Source organism: Apteryx rowi, unplaced genomic scaffold (genome assembly GCF_003343035.1).
Source record: "Apteryx rowi isolate R43461 unplaced genomic scaffold, aptRow1 scaffold_172, whole genome shotgun sequence".
NCBI lineage: Eukaryota > Metazoa > Chordata > Aves > Apterygiformes > Apterygidae > Apteryx > Apteryx rowi.
In genome coordinates, this window is record NW_020447997.1 from 115,969 (window position 1) to 143,608 (window position 27,640).

Genomic DNA, 27,640 nt, shown 5'->3' on the forward strand with positions numbered 1-27,640 from the left:
ATTTTTATTTGTTTCTGTATTTTCTATACCCTTTGTGTTAACTCTGGCCTAAATTCTTCCATCCTTTTTTAGACTGAGTTGTCATTCATTGCATCAGCAACTGCATTATTTCAGTGGAGTTACTTGAAGAATAGGTAAGATTAACAGAATTCGGCCCAGTGATAGTTTCTTTTTTCAAGCATACGATGACTGCAGGGAAGGGAGGGAGATAATAGACCTGTCCTTATGCCTATTTCCTTCTTCCAGTAGCCATATTTTAGGATGGGTTTTTTATTTTAATTTAAATGCTTTGTGTTGATTCATTGCACAATGCCTAATTGCTTACCATAGTTGTCTTGTGAATAGATTAAACAGATAAATGCATGTAAAAATGACTAGAAAAGCTAAATATGCATCTCTTGACTCAATGTATTTACAATATATTCAAAACAAAGCCAACTTCAGCATTACATACACCCCCTTCCCCAGTTCCACATACAGCCCAATGAATACTGCTTTAAAGCAAAGTTTGCAACAGCAGTTAAACACACGCGAAAGGGAGGAGATCATGCATTGTCATAGATTTGTGGCTTCAGAATAATTTCCTCTGGCACTGAGAAAAACAACAGGAAGAAGCTGTGCTATTAGTAATTAATCTAACTCTGTTCCTCAGACAAACGTCCTGGCAGGTTGAAGTGACCCTGGACAGTGTCCTGAGACACATTAGGCTCCTTTGAGTATCTCTGATAAAAATAGAGAATAGAAAAGAAGGAGACTCTTAAGAGAGTTGAAAATCTCTATCCAGGCAAAAAGTACACCTTCAGCATCTCATGCTGCGGTATTACAGGACTAGCTTCTGCTAGAATGTACAACTCTCAGAATTCTACTGTGGTTAATTCCCAGGTATGATCCTTTTAAGGAGCTTTCTTTTGCCTCTAATCACTGCAAACCACTGCCACCCTCAACAATCACTGCTTCTACAACTTAGAGCAGCAGGAAGCCAGTTGGCACTCATCTGAGAAGCAGTAATAAGCAACAGAGAGGGCAGTAAGAATCTAACATATAGTACATTAGTTCACRATGGTGTCACTTGAATGTTGCATATTCAGGACAGGCATGAATACTGCATGACTTGTTATTTATACGTGTATTACTTGTTATTATACATGTAATCTTAATGTGGGACTGAGTTCTGTCATAAAAGTTAATTTTGATCACTGTATTCAGACCACCTTTTCTGATTAGTTGATGAACAGATTTGCAGTAGTCCTTGAGGTCCCTGTGTTTACCTGTAACACTTGCTTATCTTCCATTAATCTGCTATTTAAATTAATCTGAGAATTGCATTTCAGTCATAAAATAACCTTTTTGTGATTAGCTTGTGGGTTTGGGGGGGAGTTTGGGAAGGGGGTTGTTTGTTTGTTTTAATCTAATGCAGGCTCCGTACTCTTGTGATCTGCATATAGACAGGCTTTTCAATATAGGTTTTACTTCCACTGTGCATAAAGAAGGAAGGAAAACCAGCCACAGTTCAAGCCACATTTCATTTCCCTTTGTTGCGCACCTTCTGGTTGCTCCTTAGAGGCTTGAAGAAAGAATTGAAGAGTAAATGGAATGGAAGACAGTGAGAGTGATTCCAACGCCGTTTGTGGTGTTCCTGGATGTATATTGATAATCAATACAGCAACCAACAGAAAACTTTTAAAGACTGTAGGGTATATTAGCTTGCTTTCTTTAAGAAAAAGCTGTTTATCTGAGAAAGTGTAACAGCTCAACTTGGAACTGGAAAATTGAGAGATTGGTGGAACGTTTGCAGATGATCCTGTACTTCCACTGAACCAAAATCCTGCTTATCTAAGCTTTAGAAACAAGTATGGACAGATCTCTGCCAGAAGAACCTTATGGATGTTTTGTCTTACAGGAGAGGAAATTCAAGACCATCTGTTTAAAAAGAGTCAAATTACTGCTGGCTAAGGAAATTTTTGTGGTAATATAATCTTAGGGTAACGTCCGTGAAGATGGTGAGGCTTCAAGGAATGTCAGTGCCTTCATTAAACAGACTTTTTTCTTCTCTAAAGGTGCTGGACATTGCCTTCCTGTATTGAATTCTACAGTACTGATAAGTAAGAGCAATGCCACCTTTAAAAGACATTTTGCAGTCATTAACCTCACAGTTCTTCATATGATCAATCTCCCTGATAGACCACATTTCAAAGTTTAGTGTATCTTCTCCCACTTTACTGCAAAGCACTTGACTTCTAGGCAATCTTACATGAACCAACTGACCAAGGTTGTGGGGGGAATCTTGTAATAGTCATCTTTATTAGCAATTTAGCCTTTCAGTGAACAGTATTACCATTCAGTTCTTAATATACTTAGTTCTATTATACTTAGGAACTTGCAAAATGTTATTTATGTATATAGAGAGATGCATACAAATAAAAATTGTTTAAGAGGTAGGTAAGTTTTACATTGAAAAGCTTGGTATTTAGGATGGTAAGTAAATTTAAAAGGCGATTAAACCTTTTAAGTGCCAAGGGGGATGAGAGAGTCAGTTATATCTAGCCAGTTATTAGTACAGCCTACAGGTTCCCCACATCATCATTTTGAGTTCAAATAAATAGTGACACACAGGATCAGCTGGGTAATGCGTGTTAGGTAATGCCAGGCTGTCTACATTTCTCCTCAGGCATCCTGTAGTCATGCAAATGACTTACAGAGATGACTTGCATTCAGTTTGTGGCTGCAGTTTTATCAATCTGCTCTTTTTCCTGCCCTTCACTATTTCCTGTCCACTGCTGCTGCTGAACTGGTGAATATCATGCATTTCAGGGACAATACCGCTTCATCAGTTTTTGACTGTATCTGAGATGTGCCTGACAAAGGGAGTGCTGGTGAAGGTAGACCCCTGCATTGCTATTATACAGCTGGACCATTATCTGGCCCTGGGAATTTGTTGGTGTTTCAGAACAATAGTTTCTGAATGTTTGGTCTAATTTACTGTTTTTAATAATGAAACCTGATTTAATTTTTTTAACAAATAACAGTGGTAATTTGGGGTTATTTTTCTTGTGTATTAAGAGAAATATATGTTGCCCTGTTGGTCTTTGCACTAATATAAAATACTAAACTATTTCAAGTATTTTCTGACTTGCACAAAACATGATAAATTCAAACAGATTAAGTTTACAGATCATGGGAAAAAAACATAGATTAGAAAAGTCTCTGAACACTTCATTATGTATTTTCTTTGTAAATGTTTGGTACTGATTTATATCTCACACTTTTGCATCGTGCTATTTTGTTGATATCTTTGAACTGTAAACTGTAGGGGTGAAGAGGTCCTTGAGAGGTCATGGAGTTTTGTGCTTTTTCTCTTGGAGGCAGCACCAAATATAGCTAAACTGTCCCTCTCAAATGTTTCCTTGACTTTTTGGAAGTCTTCACAACGTTCCTGGATATTTAATTCTAATTCTTCCTAACCTATACATGCAGTTGACATTTTTCTAATATTTAGCTTAAATCACCATTGTTCCAAATTAGACATGGAGAAGAACTTATTACTCTTATTATACCCTTTAATGCACTTGAAATACCGTCACCACCTCCCTTCTTAGTTTTATTTTTTAAGACTAAACAAACCCAGTCCTTTCAGTCTGTCCTCACAGATTGTTTTATGAATCTCAATTGTTCTGGCTTTTGTCCTGTTTTTTCTTTTCAATTTTGTTTCTTTGTAGTGTGCTGCTAAAAACTGGAAAGACAACTCCGAAGTTAGCAGGTGTCCATAAGGCTGAATTACCTCCTTTGTCTCATGTATGATATGTACTAATACTTGGTCTTTTCTTGCACTAATATCACATCAACAATTCTTTCAGTTGATGTTATGCTGTATTCCCTGTACTGCTATCTAAGCACCTTTTTGCATTTTTCATTTTTTCCTCCTAAATGTAGAAATAGTCTGTACCGAAGTCATTTCACTGCCTTAATACTAGTCCTGCAATATGTGAAGAGCATTCTGAACACTAATTCTATTCACTCAAACATTTGCAACCCATTCCAGTTTGGCGTCTTCTGCAGAGTGTATAAAATTCTGTCATCCACCTTTCTAATGAGAATATTGACTGAAATTGACCCTTATGACATTGCATGACATGATATTTCCTCCCAAGAACTTCCCACAAATATTTGCAATACATCTGTATGCTATTTTCTGCCAATTTCATCTCTACTATTTTTTTTTCTAGTTTTCATGGGGGAATATCATGAAAAACAGTGACAAAAAATAATATTAACATTGAAGTATATCCAGTCTTTCCCTTCCCTCATACATAAGCCAGTTGTCCTATCAACAGAAGAAAATCAGATTTCTTTGTCTTACCTCAATAAGTGATGCTGGCTTCTGTCATCTTTTTATTCTCTAGGAGCTTATACATTGACTCAGCCTTTTCTTCCACGGCTGTAAGTCTTGAAATTAGTCTGACTTACCTAAAGTTTTCAAGTTCACTAAGTCCCTACCATCCACCACCTTTTTAAAGTCAACAGCATATGCTGGATTGAAAGTCAGCCTTCTCAATTTTGTTTTTTTGAAGATAACTTCTAAAAGTTTGAGGCTGTTTTAGCTAGTTCCTTAAACCTTAACTAGCAAGTGCATGCTCCTTTTCTTAGCCTGTGAAATATGTGACTATTTCCCAGATATTATGTTCTGCTCCTTTGCTCTTGGTCTTTGTTTTGAATATTGCTTTTGATCTTGAACAGTAGGATATCCATATGGCTTATGGGTTTGTCACCATTAGTATTTTACTGTAGATCAGGAGTACACTTTCGAAGCAAATCTCCCTGTCTTCCCAATTCACCAGATTTGGTTTGATCACTGAGTGGTCCCAGGATATGTGATCTGGATTTCTTACAGATGAAACTAAACCAAAAGATGCTCTCCAAGGTCACACCTCATGTACTCAGTAGTTAACGGGCTTTCAGTCCACAGGACCAGATTATAACCAGTCTGAAGTAAGTGCCCCTGAAACACCTGTAGTGTGGACACTGGATCTTCAGCACCAACTGTTTTGATCTACCGATCTGCACCTATAGCACTGCACTACTTGTTATTGCAGACTTAGTCTTTGTTGGCTAAGATGATCAACAGCTCATGCCTATGTCCCAAGCAGCCATTTTGTCTTCTTGCCCTATTGTCACCTCTGTCCCTACTGATATCTCAAACCAAGCTGCATATGTCAGTAAAGTCCTTATCTGTCCTGATACTTTTCATACATTGTATGTGATTTATTTTTTATTATTATCATTAGAGTCCTGAGGGACTATTCTCACAGCAGGTGTCAAACCAAGTGGCTGTTTTCTTGGATTTCTTTGGAAGAAATGTAATGGGACTTCAGCTTGCAAGTAAGACCAGTGATACGGTGGTTGAAGTCAAATGGGAATGCTTGCTGTGTGCTGTGGAAAGATGTGGGAGAGGCAATAACCCATTAATCGGTTTGCTTTCCTAGACTGTAATTAGTTACTTGGTTCCATTTAATGTTTGTTGTTATTTGTATTAAAAGAGATAAAATATTTGTCTTTATCCTTGATGATTAATGTATTCTTTACCATTCCATTCCACTATGTTATGGGATCTGAACAGAGTGCTTAAAACGCACTTTGTACTTTACTCTCTACCATCATGCTGACCAGCAGGAGACTGTCAGGAAAACCCAGTCTTCAAGAGTACTGTGGTTTTTGAGACTACCAGAAGTTGAGAAGCACTAAAACCATGTTCAGTGATGAAATAGTTCTCTTGGCAGACAATGGCAGACAATAATTTATTCTTTTAGAAGCAAATTTCAGAATTGGGTAGAAGTATTTAGTAGCTGTTCAAAGACAATAGAGAACGAGACATTAAAATTCAAATGGGACTCAATCTCTAAGCACCAGAGATGGCTTTTTAAGCATGTCCTTTTTTTTTTTTCCTCTTTTCTTCAGATATACAGACCAGTTATTAATAAGACACAAATGCAGTTTTCATCTTCACCAAGCTGAACTCCTAGTTTGGCTCTCAGTGTATCTGCTAGTCATTTTTTCTACATCACTGCTAGTAAAGTGCTAGCAGCAATTCTTCCATTTCTCCTGTCAACCAAGCTTTATTCAAGTTTGACCTTCTCTGTATCAGACAAGCATCACTCATGTCTTCTGATGTGCTAGCTTTAATAATATCTTTCAAGCATTATACAGTGTATCTTCCTAGAGTGTGCTTCAGCAACAGAACACCCTTTAGGCTTAGCTGCCATAATATTCTGTTCTGTAGTGATAATTTTAGCTTCTGTGTAGAGCTCTTATTATTTCAGCATGGCTTAATTTGTGTTATTTTTTGGGGCAGACAATCTACTTTAATTTGCTGCTTTTATTTGGACTCACTTTTCATCTTTTATTTCCTTTCCTTAGCAATTACATACCAATTAGGGAATTGTCCATCTTAGACTACTCACTAATCCTGACTATGGCTACTTTTACACATATTATTCCAAGGGACAGCTGTATTGATACTTAGTTCCAGCAAGTATTGTGTCTAAAGGATTTGCTTCCAGGAATGGTATAATTATCAGTCAGTCGGACATTCTTGCAACTGTCTTGCAGAATTACCACTTAAAATGGTACTTTGAGAGAATAATGAACTTTTAAGCCCTTTTTCTAATTTGATGTTATAATGTTATGCACACTTGCAAGAGGGGGAAATTAAGGTTGTATATATAATACAGTCTTACTCCCAGCCTTTCCCAACACTTCAGTTCTTTGCAAGTGTATTACAGTTCTTATGCTCTGTAATTGGGGGATGGGGGGTAAACTATAATTTTGCAATCATTTAAAAAGAAGTGCATCGGGATGATGTTTTGCTGCTCAGAGAAGTGTAAAAGTAAAACAATACCACATGGGTGATAGTTCATGTTCCACCAGAAAAAAATGTTTTAACAGATAATAAGAAATAGATACTGTGTCTGTGTTTGCTCTGTTTTTATTATTTTTAATCAATCAGAGAAGAATTTACTACTGCTGCTAGTACTAGTAAATATTCTGTAGACTCAAAACTGCAGAATTTATTGTCTCAAAGTAAACTTTACTTCGTTCTTTTGGGCACACCCTTTCTATAGGGGTTGTTCACAATAGGTGTGAAAGAAAAGGTAAAAAGTGTAGTCAAGCCTAAGAAAAGGGCTAATTTTGTGGACTCACAAAGGAAGAGAGACTGCTGCAGAATTGGATTTTCTGTGGATTCAAGTTTGGTCTTAGCACATTGCTAATACCTAGTAGCTCAACCCTGTTTTACTTTCTTGAATAATAGAAAATCACATATAATCAGGCTGGTATAACATGTTTTGAACAACTTACCTCCTCCAGGTTCTGTTGTGGCCATTCTTGTGCCCATGCTCAGTTCTGATCACATAAGTAGCCTCTAAAATTGGTGGCACAACAATAGAGCCTTTGATTTTCCTGGACTGTCACAACTACGGTGTATTCACCGTTACATTTGGCAAGATATTTTTGCTACATGTATTTGTGATATACTAGATAAACTGTTTTAAAATGTCATAAAGCACACTGTATGTCTAAGGTGTAAATGATCATTCTGTGATGTGTATAATGTGGGGTATCTCCAAACATCTGAAAAATACTGAAGCTATTTAAATGGTCTGTGGAAAATGTGTAGTCCATTAGGGGCAGGGAAAAAAGGAGAGATCAGTAAGGTGACAATTAAAACAATGCAGGTTTGTGTGTGCACTGTACAATATGAAGTGTCCAAACCAAACAGAAACATACTGATGAAATAGTATATAAAAATAATTTTTAAATTACTAGTATTTTAAAACTGACAGGGCATTAAAATGGAGGTAGCTTTTCCTGTCACCAAATGTTTTTTGTCTGTTAGTAAATGCAAATGCCTCCTGTATTTGCATTAAGCAATTTGTAATGATATATATCATACTTTAAATTCACAGAACTATAATTTTTATATAGTAGTTATTGACTTGGGGAGGCGGTCATTTCTATCATTATTTGGGTAGCTGTGACTTCATTTTCCTTGGAAATGAGAATTATTTTTGAACACTTGTACCACATTAAATATATGCATTTATATTAAGAAATATCTGAAAACCTAACAATTATAGTGAGATGGGATATCTAAACTGCGTAGTGTCCAACCAGTCCTGCATAAGTGGCAGGGGTTGCTATCTATGGAAAACATCTTTGTTTTTGTCAAAATATAGTGACAATGATCTTGCTGCAATAAAACAACTGACTGTGCTCGGATTCTGCTTCTCCTTTTGTTTCTGCATTAACAAATGAAAATAGTAAGTTTTTCCTAATATAAGAGATTTTCTTAGAAACCATTTTGTCTAACCTATATTCCCCTTCTTCCCAATTCTCTTTCAGATAGCAATTCTGTGGATGAAAAGGTTTAAAATCATGTATTTACTATGGGGACCATGTAATTTGTTGATGTTTTTGACTTATTTGATCTGGTTTCTTCATTTGAGTTGTGAAAATTGCATGTTTTTCCCAGCTTTCCATTCTTTTGTTCTCCTTTGAGTGTATTGCAAATGTGTTGCATTTATAAACGGAATAAACCTCACTGTTGTGCTTATCATAATTTCCAGCACAGGGGTCTGCTACTGTCAAACATGATATCTGAGATTTTAGCCTCTAATTATTATCAACACTGCATAGTCTTTCAGACTTAAAGAGCAACAATATTTGGAAAGCAATGTCTAATACCTTCCCATGGTTTCTACCAGTGTTTTTTTACTAAATGCTGAATGCTACTGTAATGTATTCCAAAGCAGTAGTTGCTGTAGCTTTGGCCTGGAGCTGACCCTGCTTAACATTTTTCATATTAGGTGTTATGTGTTTGATACAGTTGAATTTTGTCCAAAAATTATTAAGAGCAACTGGGTAACTGTGCTTTATTTTTTTTTGTTGTTGTTTTGGGTTTTTTTTGTTCTTCTTAAAGGCTCGAATAGTAAGTGGAAGTTCCTTGGATACTTCCAAGCTTTATGCAATCCAGGCATTTGGTGGGTAAGTACCAATATGACTATGAATTCTTGGTTTGTCTGCAAGTTATACTGTAGTAATTTTTTAAGGTTTGTTCTTGTTTCCAAATCTTCTAAGAAAATTGAACTGTTTTAAAAGGAAGATAATCAATGTCATGGTCTAGGGTCTTTTTTTTTTTTTCTCCCAAAGCAAAATAAATTCAACAATTCAGTTGTGCAGGATGACTGGAGGGCAAAATTTTTTACCTCTGCATAAACAAGAACCAACCATTCAAGCTGTACTTTGGTTTTTATGTCTTCATTTTAGTAAACTAGTAGTAATATAACAATACCATTCTAATATTTGAAATCTAATAGGTCAAGGAAAAAAAGATTTATTTCAGTTGCTAAAAGAGAACGAATGTGGCAGAAGCCTGTAAATCTTATTTGGTTGTCTCTGGATAGCGTTATCCTGAATTTGCCTCTAGGATTTCTTCTTTTGAGGGAAATCTTTCTTTCCCATTTTGAATTCCTTTCTTCCTTCCAAATTGAATAGTAAAAAAGAATAAAAGACATGGGGATAAATTTATCATTTATATTGCTTAAATATTTAAAAGGGGTATTACCTTCTTGGTGGCAGACTACGTAAGCACAGTTTCGTGCGGTGATGCTTTATTTCAAAGATAAGGAGATGAGATCAAATTATCTAATTTATCTTAAATCTTCTCATTTGGATGTCTTTGAGACTAGACAACAGAATCTGGATAGTGCTAAGTTTTTCCTGTGGCCTCTTTTTTTAGCTAAGTGGTACTAATTGTACTAATCTGCTTAATATAATTCCCTGCTGTGGAAGGTATAATTATGGTAACATTTGTACTTATCACTAAACAACTTTAAACAAGTTCAGGACTGCCATCCAGCTTTGCAGTGGCTTAGGTGGTTTCTGTATAGTCTGTTCTACCTCCAACTGTTTCATTTTTCCTTTTCCAGCTGGTAGCTGGTGCAATAAAAAATAGTAGACTACAGGTTACATTGTACAGGATTTGTTGCTGTGAAAGTGTGAAACACTTAAATACTGTAAAAGGTAATTGCTGCATTTTGTTAGTAACTTGCTCTTTAACATTAGACTAAAATGACAGTGTACTTCTCTTTCCTTGCTCCCAAACAACACAGTTGGATTGCTTTCACTTTGCTCAGTTGCAGTTTTTGCATAAAGTCAGAAAAGGGAAGTCTCTCATGACTTAAGTTCTAGAACTTTTGCCTTATATATTGAACAGCACTAATACTTATTATGCCAAAACTACTTCTCTTTCTTTGAGTGGGGCTTTCTAAGTACTGTACTACCCTGTCTCCTCCTATCCTTTAAATTTTAAAAACAGAAGCAATGTAAGTGCTGCAAATTTTCTTTACCGACTCCTAAATGCAAAAAGCTAGTGCTGTTATTTCAAATACATTGTTCATTAGCATGAGACTAGTATCATCTGAAGCAACTTTGTTTCTCTTGATAGATAATTGATTTGAAGACCTATTCAGTAATGTGTTAGCCACAAAAACATTAACTCTAACTCTCTATCATTGTGCCTCTGTTCACATAACTCTTGTGATGGAATTATCCATTGATTTTATCAGAAGGTCACAACTGTGACAGCAAATCATGGCAATAAAGTTCTGATTTGGTGTATGGTAACTTAGATTTGGTGGCTTCTTTGCTGAAAAATTAATTTACATCAGAACCAGAGACATCAGCTTCTGATATTCACTACATCAACTTTTCTTTGGCGTATTCACAAAAGAAGGTATATCCTTCTTTTCTCTTTTGTGCTATGCAATGTCAATTCATTTTTACTTCTAGGCTTTGATGCCCTCAGTTTGGAATAATTTATGACATGGGGTACTACAAATAATAATGTACTTCTCCACTGAGAAGCAGGAATCTGACATCTTGACAACTACACTGTAAGCTGTGATCTACTTAATTTCAAGTATTGTCATTCTCGGAAGCATTAGTGTATAGGACTAGCAAAAAATTGATATTTCTTACCAACTGATGCTGTTTGTTCCTTTCAAGAGTTATTCTTAAGAAACTAAAAACTAAGTTTATACAAGTGAGGAATAGTTAAACTATACAGTAAGTAGATGTTAAGGGATAGCATTCTGTGAGCAGACTGTGTGTGTAAGCACTAACAAGTATCGAGTCCTATGCCTGCAGGAAGATCTGTGACCATATAGTTTTGCAGTACACACTACTTTCCATAGGAAGTTACTTAATTACAGTTGCCTGAATAGGTGTAGGACTTAGAAACATAGTGTACAAGAGTTTAGAGATTTCATTTGTTTGTTTGTTTGTTGGTTTTTGTGCACCCCACACTAAAAGCAGATTAAAGGCCAAAAACCAGTCTCAGAGTTAAGGAGACCTTTTGCCACTGACAAAGACCTCCTAGGCAGAAGTTACTTCTTTTCGTGCTCTCCCTTCCAGTCACAGGTGAAAGAATTCCAATATTGAATCCTCTGAGGAAAAGGTATGTCAGCCCCTTGTACAGGCATCCTGTAACCGGTGCATAGGACCACTTCAGATCCAGTGGCTGTTGCCTTTATCCTTTTATTCATGCCTGTATCCACATATTGCCAGTCTTCAGCTTAAATAGCAGTAATCAGATTATTTTTTGGACTGAGTCCTTCTTTTGCATATTACCTTGCTTTTGCACTTTTCCTCTGTCTTCCCACCAAACCCAATGTATGGATATACAGGCATTCATACAGAAGTGAAAATGTAAAGCCTTAGTAAAACTGGAGTAAAATTGGAGAGCAGCTGGGGAAAAAGCAAACAGTGTTGCAGTTGTGGAAAGAAATATTCTTTCCAAAAAAAAAAAAAAAGAATTAAAACATGAATTCTATTTTAGTGGTTTGGAGTTTTTTGGTTGCTTGGTTGGTTTTTGAACTGTTTCATCTGCACCTAAGCTTAATCACATCAGGAATACAGTGAGGACAATTCAGGCTCCACTTAAGGTAGTGGTGAAACAGGAAACACTGGCATTTTGACCCACTTACAGGCAACTGAAGACTATCCAGCCACTGTAGCAGAATTAGTATAAACTTCTGATACAATCTGGGTTTAAAATGCATTCTGACAAATAACAGCTTTAAAACAAAACAAAAATCTTTTCTAGGCTGGGAACTGAAACCAGTGCAGGAATAAGAAGGCCTTGGAGTCTCAACTTTTTTCTATGATCTTTACTATGCACTGATCAGAAGTTAGGCAGGGAAGAGGCGGGAACTGTTATTGCCTTATATGAGTACATCTGGTAATTGATTCACTGCACAAAAGAAGGCAGGTGTTTTCTTTTCAAAGTTTTAGTTCTTTCCTAAACTCTGATTAGTTTCTTTATTCTTTTAAAAATATTCAGGTAAATAAGTATTTATGTGCAAGAACTCTTTGACACTCCCATATGTCATGAAAGCATAACAGAAATGTTTTTTAATGCCATAGCATCAAAACATAGTATACAACTATGTGTAGTTACATTGTTTATAAGTCATTGCATGTAACAATAAAATAACCAAGATGGAACCATGTTTCTGAAGTCAATTAGAATTGCTCTCCTCTGGATGCAAAAAAAGTTCACTATGAGAATCAGAGGAGGAGAATGCCTGATTGTTCTTCTCAGGTCAGGAAAGTAAATGTTAACACAGAGAAACTGAATAGGGACCTCTTCCCAGGTTTTATAAAGCATTGTTTTGCACCTGAATTCTTCCTCAGGCAAGGGAGGCTAATTCACTGTCCAGCATGGTAACAGTTTAAATGAGCTCTGCTTCAGGAGTGAGGTGGATGTCTGTGAGGGCAGTATTGTTCCTTACGGAAAATTGCACTGGGAGAGGCACTCCATATCATGCTACAGCTGGCTGAGGAGCTGGTTCTTTGAGAAGAGACAACTTGAGAGAGATGCACTTGAAATAATCACTAGTTTGGAGGAGATGAAAAAAAGAAGAGTGAAATGTAAAGCATGTAGAGATTCTTTTTCAGTTTTGTGTTTTGGTAGATCCATTAGATCTGTTGATTCAAGCAATTCAAAGAGTTGCAAATGCATTTCAGAACCAACAGGTAGAAGATACATGGTACAGTACTGCCCTAGTATTGTTGGAAGAGATAGTGAAGTTCCTCTAAAGCCAGAACATTTCATGCCCTTAATATTATTTTGCAGAGGATTTGTGAGACAATTGAACTGAGTTTTAGTAATATGTTTTCTTAAATAACAAAGTATGTATTCCTTGGTCATTTGTAACTCTCAAGCAAATATGTAAAATAATAGAGAGCTTCTTATGTAGCTAACATTTACATAATACGGTAACACGGTTTAATAGTCATTGTTTTTAAGTGCTATGAGGAAAACTGGCTGCTCATTCACAGCACTTGCTTTTTTGTTGATTCATGTTCAACAGTGTATGTTGAATATGTAATGGTGGAGAGACCATAATGGCTATATAAAGCTCCTTGAATCACTAAGAGGTCTATGTTCACTATCTTTTTTTTTTTCTCGGAAGTGTGTACCATGAAACAAGCTGCTAAAACATGGATGTGTTTTGCATTCCTTTTTCCAAAGTTCTGTCACCAAATTCTCATATTCTTATTTTCTCTAATATTTTTCAGAAAAAGTTCTTTATATTAGACATACAGATGGAAAAGCATTTTAGAGAGTTAATGTTTTAAAAATGAAAATAGTGTGTATAACACTTCAGACATCCAATATTGGGTTTTACTCTTGAATGCCTTTTGGTCACACGTAAAGTTTAGTTGAAAAGGAAGTTTCATTTTACCTCCTTATAAAGTTTCTTCCACATACCCTATACTGACCATGATTTTGAGATAATCAAGCATGCTGAAAGTTTACTGTTCTATAAATATCTGAATGAAGAAAGGAATTAAGGTGGGGATTTTTGTTTTGTTTTCTTTTTAATATTCAGTCTTACCACTCTCATTAGTGTATCACTGATATTTCAGTATTGCTGTTAATCAATTTTATCACTTACTGTTCCAGGATGTTTATATTCTTTTAAGATTAGATGCTGTGATCTTATGATAATGAGAACCACAGAAATGCATATTTTCAAAAATAAGTGTAGCAGGTTATTACCTCATCTGGTTCTAGGGAGGTCTCCATCCTATTTTTGAAAATGAATTTGTCTTGTAGAACTTCCTATCTCCAATTTAGAAATTCTCAGAAGCTTTATGCAAATTGTTTTTTCTTTCTCTTGTTGGTCTCATTTCATTATTGTGTTGCTGGTACTAATGAAACCATTTACAGAGGTTTCAAAGACAGAAGAGGGAATTCAGCACAAATCCTTGGTTTTATGGTATTGCAACAGTCCTGCTAAGGAGACATTAGTTTTTAGAAGGACGTTCAGATTTCCCTCCCCCCTATGAATATTGAGAACAATAGACAAGTTTTGCAGCATTGTAAATTCTCTGCCTTCAGTAGTATTACTACTGATTAGCCCTGTTATAAGGGAGAGGAATATCAAAAACTCTTTCTAGTAGATACATCTGCTGTTTCTGTTGATATGTGGCTTTAAATGACTTTCTTTAATTTGAGTCTTAACATATAACTAGCCCTTTTTGCAAAATCTGAAAAAAAAATGAAAGGAAAAAAGTTTAGGACTTGATACGGTGGTGCGTTGAGGCACCATTGCCCAAAGCTAACATAAAGTCACTTTAGCTGGCCAGTATCAGCTCCCTGTTATGCGACAAGAAGCATGACAGGAAAAAGAAATCAGGTCAAAACTTCTTTGCAGCTTTATTTTTTTCAGAAGCTGAAATGGCCCCAGAGGCCTGTTAACTGATGGCACAATTTAGAATATCTATTGCTCTGCTTTGGCTTACACCTGGGGATGAAACATCCACCAGGTTTGTGATAAAAAGACAGAGGGAGGCTCAAAGTTATAGTCACTAAGTCTCTTCTGTTTCCTTAACCAGAATCTGAGTATCTATCAGTGTATACTAATGTGTCATTAATTCACATCTTTAATATAGAAAAATAATTAACAGCATTTCAAATTGTTCATGAAATTAATATCCTTACTCATTTTACACTACAAACACAGTCTCTCTCAAAATTTGAGTAGATAAACGCCCTTTGCATAGCCTAGTCTAGCCTTAAACTTTCTGGTAACTTCTTCAATTGGCCAGGTTAAAGGGTATTTTTCCCCCCTACAGAGGGATTTGGTTCATTTTTTCATTTCTTAGTATGATATTTTTAGCTCATATTAAGGCTCCTTTAATCCAACTTGCATTTGCAGAGAAAGTGCTGATATTTCTTTGGTGGCATTTTAATATACTGAGGACCAAGAAAAGCTGCAAATCCAGTCCTGTAATCTCTTTTATAATGCTGATATTTTCTCCCAGTATTCATGCACAATTTTACATCTCCAATACCAGCTTTGCACCTACAGCAAAAATTTTTTATCACTACCCAAGTGTGGATTTGTGAGCCTTCAGATATTTTAAGGAATGGCTATATCATAATTAATTTGATTAATTTACATGGTTCCAATTTTATAGGTTTTTATGAAAGTCACTGCCTACATTTTTTGATTATAATATACCAGCGTTGATGCATTTCAACATCTCTTTCCCCTCCCTGCTCCTGGTTCCATCTTCACAAAAATTCTTCAAGTTGGCTGTCAGTCTATAGAGTGTGAAAAAAATCAATGAAATGAAGAGAATAAAGTTCTGTCTAGGTGTTCATACAATTGCTTTTAACTCTAATTCTCTTAAATCTCCTAAACACAAATTCATTTTTGGCACCTGTGTCCATAGGTACAATAGTGTTAAAAATAGCTGTGGTTTTGTGTGTAGCAGGACTGCTGTAATCCTAGATGCTCAGAAAATGAGCTTCATGCATAGTAATAATGAGAAACTTATTTTCATTCATTTAAAATCTTTCCTATTCTACTAAGGAAACTTTCCCAAATCTTTTGATGGGAAAAAGATGTTGAGTTATTCTAAACTTTATATGAAGATGTGTACTTCTTCCTATCAGGTAGTACCTCTGATTAAATAACCAAAGAGAAAGAAAAAGAAAAGATCTCAGTTTTCATGAGACCAAACCAGCTTTACCAGTTACTAAAGCTTCCCAGGACTTTTTATATGTATCACTTTCGGCTTCATAGGTTTAATTACTCTATAAAACAGACTCATCTAATCAGAAATATTGTATAATTCCAAGCACTTCAAGAAAACAAAGTAACCAATAACCTAAAATGTATATTCAATACAGAGTGATTAAAAAAAAAAAAACACTGAGGCCTGACCTTTTCACATTTTCATCATTATATTGATCTGGAAATGAGATAAGCTTCACTCTTACACGGAGTTAAAAGACTGGTTCTCATTCTTTCCAAATCTTTTATGCCTAGAAATGGAAAAAAAGAGGCCTGGGAGGGGGGGAGGAAGGGAATAAAAGCCACTTTATATTGAAGTGTGAGAATTTTTTTTTAATGACGAAAACACCTACATTTTTGTAATGATTTATTCCAATCAAATATGGATTTTGATACATAAGATTGCCCTTTATGAAATTACAATTGTTAATCATGTATAATGTTATTACAACCCTAAATTGTAAATGTCTAAGAAGCACTAGTGAATGTGTACAGTGGCAGAACTCTCAGGTAACCTTACAGTGCTCTAAGAGTAGCCGTGAGTTGTAAGGGAGGAGGGTGGATTTTCAGTTTATGTAACTCCCCAGCTGCCTCTTTTATCCAATCCTAGACTATGACCAAACACCTACAGTTAATGGAGGAAAAAATCTCCATTTGCATAAAAGTGCACTGCTTATGAATTTTCCTGCTAAAACATTAAAAAGCAAACTTTCAATGCAATGACCGCTAAAGTCAGTGGGTCGATTTGGAAAGGACAGAATCGCATTCCAGAATGCTGTCAGAACCAGTTGCAGGAATATGAATGAATCTAAACAGGTAGAAAATTGGAGTGAGAAAGAGGAGAATTGCATATGGTTTTTTACTTTCTTCTATAGTCAGAGCCACTAATAATACTAGGGCTTGGAGCTGCAGAATAACCCTGGAATGTCACATTGCTAAAAGAAATAGGAGCTGTCCAAGGCAGTACAGTATCTTCCTCCATGTATGTTAGTTTAGGCAATACTTAGTTTACTGAAAAGCCTATGAAATAGAATTATGTAAATATATAAAAATAAAGGACAGGCAGGTAGTAGTTTAAGTATTTTATTTAAGAAGGCTGGAAATGTGAGCAGCAGTTTCTGTTTACTATTTCAGTTCCCTTTAGCCATTCATATATATGTACAGAAAAACAGGAATTCTTTTTTGAAGTGGTCTGTACCCTAGTACAAAATCAATAGTTATCTAAACTGTAGGGCTTAATCAGAGTCTATGGACATGTTGTCATTGACTTCCTAAGTCTTTAGTTAAGGCCTGTATGTTTAAGAATCATGGAAAATAATATAAATGAAGTTTAATGATAAAGAGTACTTTCAGTATAAAACCAAAAGTCTTTAAATGAAACAATAAAAAATAATGAAGCAATGGTAAGAGAGACTACTTTTGTTAGCAGAAGTTGCAAAGGAAATGTGTTTTTACACCAAAAGAAAGGAGAACAGGCAAGAACAAAGAGAACATAAGTACAGAAGGCCACCAGAAAATACTGGATGGGGAGGAGGAGGAGTAAGATCTAAGAAATCAGATGGAGCTCTTTGGAGACTATGCCATTTTCTAGGAATAAAAAACAATTGTATTTTGGTTCTGTAATATGCATGGTAGTCATTGCAGATACATAGGTGAGAATGATGCTGTATTTTTGCACTGACTCAACATTGGCTTGATGAGCTGTTTGTGTTTTCTGCTTAGTGACATTCATATTTTCTTACAGATAACTAACATTTTCGGTATCATCTAGACTATTTCTTATATCTACTTTTTAAAGATAGTTGTTCTATTTTGTAGTTTTTTAAATAGGGTGTTACTCATTCTCTGAAACTTTGACCTTGCATTTGCCTTCAGCATAGCATTTACTAAACAGCTAGCATTTACTTAGAGATGGGTGTTCACTTCCCTCAAGGTGCTTCTGCAAAATCGACATCTACACAAATTAGCAGTGCAACTTCTTTAATATGATTTTTTTTCTTATTTATAAGTTGCACAATACACAGAATATAATTTGTGAAATGGAGAAGCCATATGTGTCAATCTTAAAAATTTGAACTAAATGAAAAAGTCTCCTGAGTACCCGTAGGTTTTTATATTTTTATGATGATAGTATAGACAGTACTTATTCTGTCAGTTTTCCATCAGATTTCTGTTCAGTTTTACAGTATAAATTTTATTACAAACTGTAATTCAGATGATAGGAATTCTGATGTTTTTACCCTTAATATGTGCTTTTGTTTAAGAGCAGAGTTAACAACCAAGATTTCATATCCAGTCATTAAAGACTAAAACATTTTTATAAAAATAGACAGAAAGTCATTTTCTTATACTTATGTAAATTTGGTCTGTAACTGTTGTAGCCAACTTGTTTGCATAAACTGCTATTGGTAATTGAACTGTTGAGTAGTGATTTCAGCTTAGTACAGCAGCAGATTTCTTAATCAGACTTGGAAAAAAACATTAAAGATATTAGATATGTAAAGTAACTGTAGGTGTTTATTGGCTGAGCTGACTCTAGCTATTTGCATCTGCAATGCAACGTTGTACACCTTTGCACCACCAGCAGACAGCAGCTTGCATGCTTCTGCATGCTGTAGATGCCATTTTTTATTCACTTCCAGGACCTCAGATGGGAATTAAAATGACAGGTTTCTTTTCTGGAATTTGAGTCTCAGGGATTCTTTTTGTGAGAAGTAATTGGCATCCTACCATAATCTTCCGTGCTCCCAGTAGTTAATTAGAATATGTTTCAAAACATGATTTTGCAGGTTACCAAGGTATAGTCTTCAAAGCAAGTAATTTGTAAATACAAGAAGGGAGCTTATATGTGTGTGTGTGTGTGTGTGTGTGTGTGTGTGTGTGTATTTTTTTTTGGGGTGGGGGGGGGTGAATGAATCTAGAAATTGCTATTTCTTAGCTAAAATGATGAGATTTTCTCCATACCTCTGGTTCTAAAAACACTGGTTTCCAAAAAGCATGAGAAAGATGACAGTGTGCTCCTAAAGTTTTCACTCATTTTCACCAGATCACTATTAGAACTTTACACAAGGTACTGCTGTATCTCAGTGGAATTAAGATATTCAGCTGAATATTGCTTCATATCATTTTCTTTATGGTTTATGGATATTAATGGAAAGAAGTGAGATTTTCTGTTTCTGAAAGCAGATAGATAAATATAAAACCAAGTCAAGATGCCAATCAAAAAGATGTGTGGTATGGTTCTGGTCTTCCAGTGTTCTCATAGCTTCTTTTCGACAGTTAATTATATCATATTAATAACATATAATTATATCAAAACCACTGCAGGGAGAATAGCACTAAAAATCACACTTTCCAAATACAGAGTTTTGAACAGTCTAGTTAAGAAACTGTCTATTTATATGGGCTGAAATGGAAAAGTACTTCAGCAAGTCCTCCTCTCTCTGTATATGAACCACTCCACCTCTCTTTGTAGAGAAGGACTATGTGTATATATATATATATTTTTATTCGTGTGTGTGTGTGTGTATACATAATCTGTCACATTCTCCCCCATATAGGCTGCCCACCAATTATAAAGCAGAAACAATTACGTGTTTTACTGTTGGGTGTTGTGTCTGAATTACTATGCTAAACTGCCAAGCAAGAACAAATTTCAGATTTTTTTGGAAGATATTGTTTTTATCACAGTTCGTTTTAGGTGTTTCGATTATATCTTTCAAGTCCTATGTATATCTGTAATAACGAAGAAAGAATAATTTGACTTGAATGAACAGTGTGAGCCTGATGAACACTGCCAGGATCAGACGAAATAGAGGATTGTTGTTGTTCTTGTGACTAAGTGGAAATGATTTATTGTAGTGTTCTAAAGATATTCATGTGACTTATTTTAATTTCCTTTGGAATCTTATTGACAGCCCAAGTATCTGGGAATCTCTGGGGAGAATTTTTCTTCATAACTATAATAGAAGGAAGGCTGATCTAAATGATCTTAAAATGGTATGTGACACCAAGAGTAAGCATAAGGCAGATACAATTCTTTCTGGAAAATTGCACCAAAATTACATTCTCCTTGCACAGAAAACATATTTATGCTTTCTTCACCTCCTTATCAAGACAACTCTTGGGTGACATCTTGAATTAATGAATTTGCCACCTCCCACCCTAGTTAAAAATAAATTCAAATTTTGTTTCAGTATTCCCTGATGCATGAGTCCTGACTTGGTAAAACTCTAGAATAATGAAAGTTTTCTACTGTCTAGTGGCTGGTGGTGATGAAGTCAAGCCAATTGGTAGCATAGGATGACAAGCTTATCTGATGAAGTATTCCTATGTGAACCTAACACATCAGAATATTGCTGTGTGACTAATAAGCTAAACATATGTCTGTAGCCTAATAGTAGTATCATTGGGGAAAACTTGCTAGGCAGCATGCCAGAATAGCATTAGCTCTTATGAAAAGAGCGGGGGAAGAAGAAAAGAACTGTTATTTCTCCGTGTATTCTACACATGCAACAGTGTCTGCTACTGTAGGGAGATTATTTAACTGGTCCTTAATAGTTAATCCTGTGTTCTGAGCTATATTTAAAGAGTCAGGCAAAATGGGTCAATACGAGCTGTATTCAAGACTGTGAAGCAGAAGTGACTAACTATAGGGAAAAAACTTCCTGCTACTGTCTTACCAGCTTGTTCACATCACAGGGACTTACAGTATTTCAGGCTGAGTGTACCATACATGCACTGAGCTCTCATTTGCAGAAGAATGTCTTAATGGGCTGAAGATGAGAAATGTTACTTGTACCAAAACTGGACAGTGTCAGGAAATATGGGAATTCCTTTAAATTCTTTACAATAATTAGAAATACATAATCTTGTCACATGAGAGTCAACTATATGCCTCTCATTATTTTCTTTGTTAAATAAGTTAGTGGCACTTTTAAGGTGTTTCTGCCAGTTTTGACATTTATTACATACCCAATTTCGCAGTCCTGCTAATGCAGTATTACACAGTGCCTAACCCTTATATAGTGTTCAGGACTGGCAAGAATATTCTCAAGAGCTGAGATCTGGTTCTGGGAGGCTCTGCCCAGGGTGTATATAATGGACAGAGTTAAAACTCTTGCCTCCCACCTCCTGGCGTCCAGAGCTGGTATGCTTGTGCTGCACCTTTTAGCCTTTAAGATTTGGCTCTCCATGTTAAAGATTGATTCTGTATCAATTCTTGTATTGTATAGTAAGCAGTGCTGTGTACTACGAGATTTCTAGCTACAATTTGTCCCCTGATAGCTAGGTGTTTTTCTGTCCTGAAGGATAAAGTATGTGTTGGACTAAATCAAAAAATGGTGAGATACCAGATGTTAGCATGCTATTTGGAGGACTCTTAAAAACTTTCTGAGGTATTTCTTAGATGCCTTGTGAGTTTAGTAGTATTGCTATTTACAAAAGACCCAGGCGAGCTGAAAGTACACCTCTACAATTAGCAGACTCATGCAGTGAGAAAGATTTATTGCCAGAGAGTCTGGAAAATATGAGTAGGGCACAGGCACAATTTAAAACTTCACTTTTGAGATGTCTGTTGCCTTTCTTTCCTAACTTCCAGATATTTTTTCACTGCTGCTGGCTTCACATGTAAAGTTTAATAGAAATAAAACTGGCTTGGGGCTGCTTTGGTTACAGTCTCTGGAACATTGAGAGTAATCCCTTTTTCTATCTGTTGACCATTTCTTCTTCTTCTTTTTTTTTTTTTAAACTGGTTGGGGGTCATTTGGCATTTTTGCAGTTCAATGATATTTATGCAAAACCCATTCTTTGTTATAGTTTTCTGGAATTTCCTGGTTATAGTCCACAGCACCTTTTCCTCTAATTTGCTAGGATTTTGAGACGAGAGAGAGCGTGGTATAACTGAGTAAGTGTAGAAGAGAACTGTGAGATACCTCACAGGCACACCTTGTCCTTATGTCTGCAAACACCCCTTGGACCAACAGGCTTCTGTGCTGTAGAGGCAATCTTAACTGGGTCAGGCACAGCTGTTTAACATGTCCTTTACCCAGTGCAGGGAATGGCTCAGACAGAAGTTGTTAATCCACTGTAAGGCCATTGATATAAAGGCAGCTGGTAGTCCTCAATTTCTTACTGCACTGGTAATGATTACCATGACTTTCTATCACCGAAAGATAGTTAAAATATGTATATATATATATATATATATATAGTTTCAAAGTTATCTCCTTTATTATTCAAATAGCTATATTTTCTATTCATAATGACTACTTTAATGTCAAAACTAAGTTCCTAAGTATAAGCAATAGTGTAATATATAAATGTTGTAGTATATTTATTAGTATTGAGGAATTTATTGTTCTATATTTTTTAGAGACTATGGGTTTAGTTTTAGTTTTAGTTTTTCAAAATCTTGGAAATAATCTCTTTTGGAAATTGATTTTTATTCCAAGCTTAAACAAGGAATGCATTTTTCCCATATACTATTTTGATATCTTTAGTTCAATTTGGTTTGATTAATATACTTCAAAATAAAACTGCAAATTAATTATTATCTGTTATCAGAGTTTTACCCACAATGCAGCACATAGGTGTATTGCCAATTAATGATGTAAACTTAAACTTCCTGCAAGAGCTTGTCCATTGAAAATAAAATGCCTCACAAATTAAAGACATCACAGAAAAAGAAAACCTGAAGGCATTTTCACCTTACTCAACTTCTAAAGATCATGATTCTTTTTTGAGGTAGTCTCCTAAGAAAGCAATATTTTGAACTGAATGATACCTTCATTCTTCATGTTATTCTGAATCTTATCTCTGGTTCAATCCTGCAAGGTGCCAAGAGACTTTATGCAAGATACTGAGTGCCAACTTGCAGAAACAAATTTGAGGAGGTTTGGCATCTTTCAGGATCAGGCAGTTTAATCCAGCACTATATGCTTGTAAATTGTTACCAAAAAAATCTTAAGGATGAGAGCCTCACTTTATTTTCATTTCTGAAACATGTTATGAGTGCAAAACCATATCTCTTATTTTCTTTGCAAGAGAGATGTGAAAATTCATTGTCAAATAGGATTTGCCTAAAGAACTTCAACAACTGAGGAAATCTAAAGTTCTTTTACTAGGAAATACGGTTTACTCCCCTACTATCTTTACAAGCTATGTGAAATACTTAAATCGCTTTTAAATACAGTAATCAGTCATTGCTTTCTGATGTGATAGTTAAATATATTTTTTTAACTAAAGGCAAAGGGATACAGTTTGTGGAAAAGCATTAATAATCAGATTCTGTTAAAAAAATGAGGACATTTTCACCATGTGAATGTTTGGCACCATATAAAACAAGAATACTAAGTTATTAATATTCACAGATAAAAGATCTTTCTTAGAAGCCAAAGTGGTTGATAGTATCGGGAAAGCTGGGTATGGTGCTTTTAGAGTTTAACCTCAGTCCTTTTAAGATTCTTGGGAAAAGATTCTTATCAACTGCATTGACTCCACAGGCTTTGAGTTAAACCCGTAGATATTTGGGATCGAAGCCAGTGCATATCAGTGTGAATATTGGGATATCTTTATCGAGACCCTTGTAGGTATGTTGAACTGCAAGGATTAAATGAATGTTTGATGATCCTACCTTAGATCCAGTCTTTTAAAATCCATATGAGAAGCAATGTTCAGTGTCTTTGTTTATTACAAGATAAGAGAAAAGAGTTTTTTTACCCTCTATGGGGTTTCACCATGTATCAACAACTCCAAATGTATAACATCTGACTTACTTTTGAGCCTTAATATTTGGCAGCTGTGATGAGTGCTTCATCAGAGTAACATGATCTACAGGATTTGAATGTGCATCAGTATTTTCTGATTCTTTACTTTCTGGTATTAGCTTTAATGGTTAACAGTTCCCTTGACAACAATTGGTCTCTCAGATCCAAAGCACAAATTTCAGTGTTATCCCTGCCACAGTACCTACTGGTTTTGCCCCAAATATTCATACTTTGTGGTTTTATAAGTTTATTTTTAATTTCTATTTTGGGATTTGTTCCCTGTTATCTACAACTATTAAATGAAAGTATTCTTTGACCTTAAGGATAGCTTCTCGATTCCTTTTGCAGTTTATTCTACTTGGAAAGCTGTCCACTAGTTTGTTAGACCAGATTTGCTTTCTTTATTTCATCACTCTTTTAAGGTGTAAGGTGTTACATTTGTGTCCAGCAAATCTTAAAGCCAGGACTTTGGGCAAGAAGGCACCCACATTTCGCTACAGATCAGAAGTCGGACCTGTCCACAGTACTTCTGTCTACGTTCTAGTGTTCTCCAAACAGGGAAGGATTAATAACATTGTGACAGCTGCCAAAAATACCAGCAAGTGGACCGGGTGGAGTCATTCTGGGCTCTGTAGTCCCAGTTCCCTGGTACATTAGATTTTAGACGCACTCAACTGTGTCTGCTTTCCCTTTCTCAGTTGTTCTGGTTTAAGACTGTATTGTAAAAATGCCTGAGTGATTGGGATGAGTGGTGCAGAGAAAATCCAGAGTAAACACAAATGCTTGATTAGGTTAGGATGCTTGAGGTGTACAAGTGCAAAGTAGCATACTGTACTGTATTACTGATACTGCCATGCATAAGAAAGTTTGAGACAGACTAGTACTTCAAAATTTTTTAATTATTGAACAGAAGGTGAACAAATACCCCCAACAACACAGATAAAACCATCTCATCTTATTTTCCTTCTCAGTTTCTCTCCCCTGTGCTAAGCTTCATCCAAGCTGAACTTTTCAAAGTCCCCTTGTCAAGCACACTCCAACAAAGCAAAGTTGCTGCTCTGTCTCTGTTGAAAATTAAGCAGAGAAATAAATATTGTCAGTGTATTGCTGTGTCCATTTCTTTCACAAACCTGTGGGAATAGTAAGGATAGAACACCATTTTATTTCAAGTGACAGATAAAAATGATTATTGTATGCTTTGGCTTTTAAAAAAGATAGGACCCAGCAATATAGGGTCTGACCAAAGGTCCATCTAACCCAGTAGCCTGCTCCTGACACTGGCCAAAAGCTGGATGCGGAGGAGATGATAAGAAATGGGTAAGCACAGCATATGCTGACACTTCCTCATGGTACTCTCCTATTCTTCTAACAGTTTGTAATTCAGAGACTACTTAAGCCAGCGGTGGTGTCATTCTTTTAACAGCTGTTAATGTAGTTCTATCCTCTCCTTTTTAAATCTCTTGGAGTTCTGATTTTTTGAGTTCTGTTGGCTGTGTTGGTGCAGCTGGAGACATTAGCAGTGGAGGTGGCTTAGCAAGGAATATGTCTGTCCCTCAACAGCCATTGCTTGCCTTCTGGCATATTAGCTTAGCCCAACACCGATTTCAGTTTATATCAATATGCCAGACTGTAAATTTTGACTGCTGAGGTCTCTGATTCATAATTTCTGATGAATTTAGCTGCAGTTGTGGGACTGTAACATCTATATCCAACAGGAATCATCAACTAGAGTTTTGGCTCAAATAAGAACAGAATTTGTCAACTCCGCTGTGGGGGCTTGTAGTCCTCTGATCAGAGGAATATGGTGGGAAGACTATTTAGGATGAAGTATTAACTTTTCTGAAGCAAGTGAAATTTTTGTCAGTAATTTCAGTGAAATTTCCTTTCACCCAGTAATTTTGATGTATATAAATAAAATGAGAGCTTTCAAATTTCAGATGTGAAACTCTACTATGAATACTGATTTATTTTTTTATGTATATATATATATACACGTACAAAAATATAAGAACAACTGAGAAGGTATTTGAGACAGTGGCAAACAGAAGAAACTTGGAGACAAAGGGAAAATGCTGCATTTTAAAAAAATTCTATCCCAGCTTCCCTGAAAATCTCAAAGTATATCTGAATTAGACCTGATGGGGTATATAGCAATCTTTCAAAATCCACAGTGGAACTATTTGAGGAAGATAATACATGTATGCTAGTTACAATTCTTCTGAAGAGTCAGGGAGAATAAAGCATACCGTTACAGGATCGGTTTGTATTCTTTAAAATCCTATTGTTGCGTCAGCCTTTTATTCTTTGAAGTGCCTCCAAGTTGTTCTTTCCTGTTGTTTCAAAGTTACATGTGAAATCTAATATGGGAATTAAATGTGTGCTTAATGAAAAAACTTAAATTAGGCAAGAGAAAATAATAATGGCCAGCACACCCCAAGTAAAAAGTTCTAGCTGGATTTATTTTACTATGTAATGAATTCTGTTTTCCTCATTCACATGGAATCATATGGTAAGATCTGACTGTGTGTTTAGTTAGAATTTTTACTTTATATGCATCAAATTTACAAGTCCTTTTGATAGAAAACCACTGCTAAGCCTTTTAAGTAGATGGTAAAATGTTTTAGGAAGTATTAAGTGACATTTCAGCTACTCTTCTCTATTTTGGGGGAATGCCAGGAGAAAAGAGTCAGCCATACCAGTAGAACACTCTCTTTATTTTTCATAAGAATGAGAAAAGATCACCTTCTTTAGCTGACAACTGCCAACTTTTATTTTAACTGTACACATAGGTATTATAACTAATCCTTCTCAAGGATACAAACTCCAGATTTTCATTTTCATCTTTGTCTTTTCTGTCTTCAGAGCTGGCCGTGGGCTGTATGGAATTGATAGCATGCCAGACCTGCGCAGAAAGAAATCTTTTCCCATTGTTCGAGATGTGGTAAGTAACCTCTGATGCCATGAAACCATTGATTCATTTGCCAGTTCTCTAGATCTTTATTTTAATTACTATTGTATGTATGAATGATAGTTTGTCTACACTTCTTATAAGGAAAAAAGTAACTTGAGAGAATGGATTGAGGCCAGTAAAAGTAAATGGTACAGCTATTACAATATACTAGATATGACTAAATATCTCATTGAATATTTAGATTTTTTTTGTAGAATCAGCTAATGTGCATGCTGTGTGAAATAATAAACTATTCATTCTAATATTGAATTAGCTTATGAAAACAGCTGTGCTTTAGTGCTGGGATATTGATTTGTTTTATTATGAAATTGAAAGAGGATGAAAGTGAGGTTTTTTGTCGTTGTTTTTTGGGGGGAGGGGTTCAGAGCAATACTGTTTTCGATATGAATGATTATAAGATTTACCCATACTTCCATTACATGATGGGAACTGTTATTTTAACCGTACTTATAGGCAATAATAGTCTAGGCAAATACATTTCAGCAAAGTGAAAAGAATTTAAGTTCCTTTGAGGTTTATTCTGAATTTCAGTTTAGACAAGATTAAGTAGAATCTGTCTGCTCTGGGGAATTTGAAGTGCCATTCACATTTCTCACTTTTCTTTTTCTGAAGTACAGAATTCATAATTCAATGGAATACATATTTAGTCTCTGGTGGTGGTGAGCTCCAAAACCAGTTTCTCATTTTTAAAGAAACGGAGAGGAGTCAGCCAAAGTAAATGGTTATTGCAGTTGTCTTTAAAAGATCAACCTTTGTCA

General features: G+C 35.6%; 1 protein-coding gene across 2 annotated transcripts in view; it reads left to right on the forward strand.

Annotated features, from left to right (window-relative positions):
- UNC13C (unc-13 homolog C) overlaps window positions 1–27,640 on the forward strand; it is a 214,103-nt gene that overhangs the window by 16,603 nt on the left and 169,860 nt on the right. For both annotated transcript variants that reach the window (XM_026060864.1, XM_026060863.1), the window contains exons 2-4: window positions 8,395–8,417; window positions 8,972–9,036; window positions 26,774–26,852. In XM_026060864.1, coding sequence (XP_025916649.1) covers window positions 8,395–8,417; window positions 8,972–9,036; window positions 26,774–26,852 — 167 coding nt within the window. The remainder of the gene's footprint in view (window positions 1–8,394; window positions 8,418–8,971; window positions 9,037–26,773; window positions 26,853–27,640) is intronic.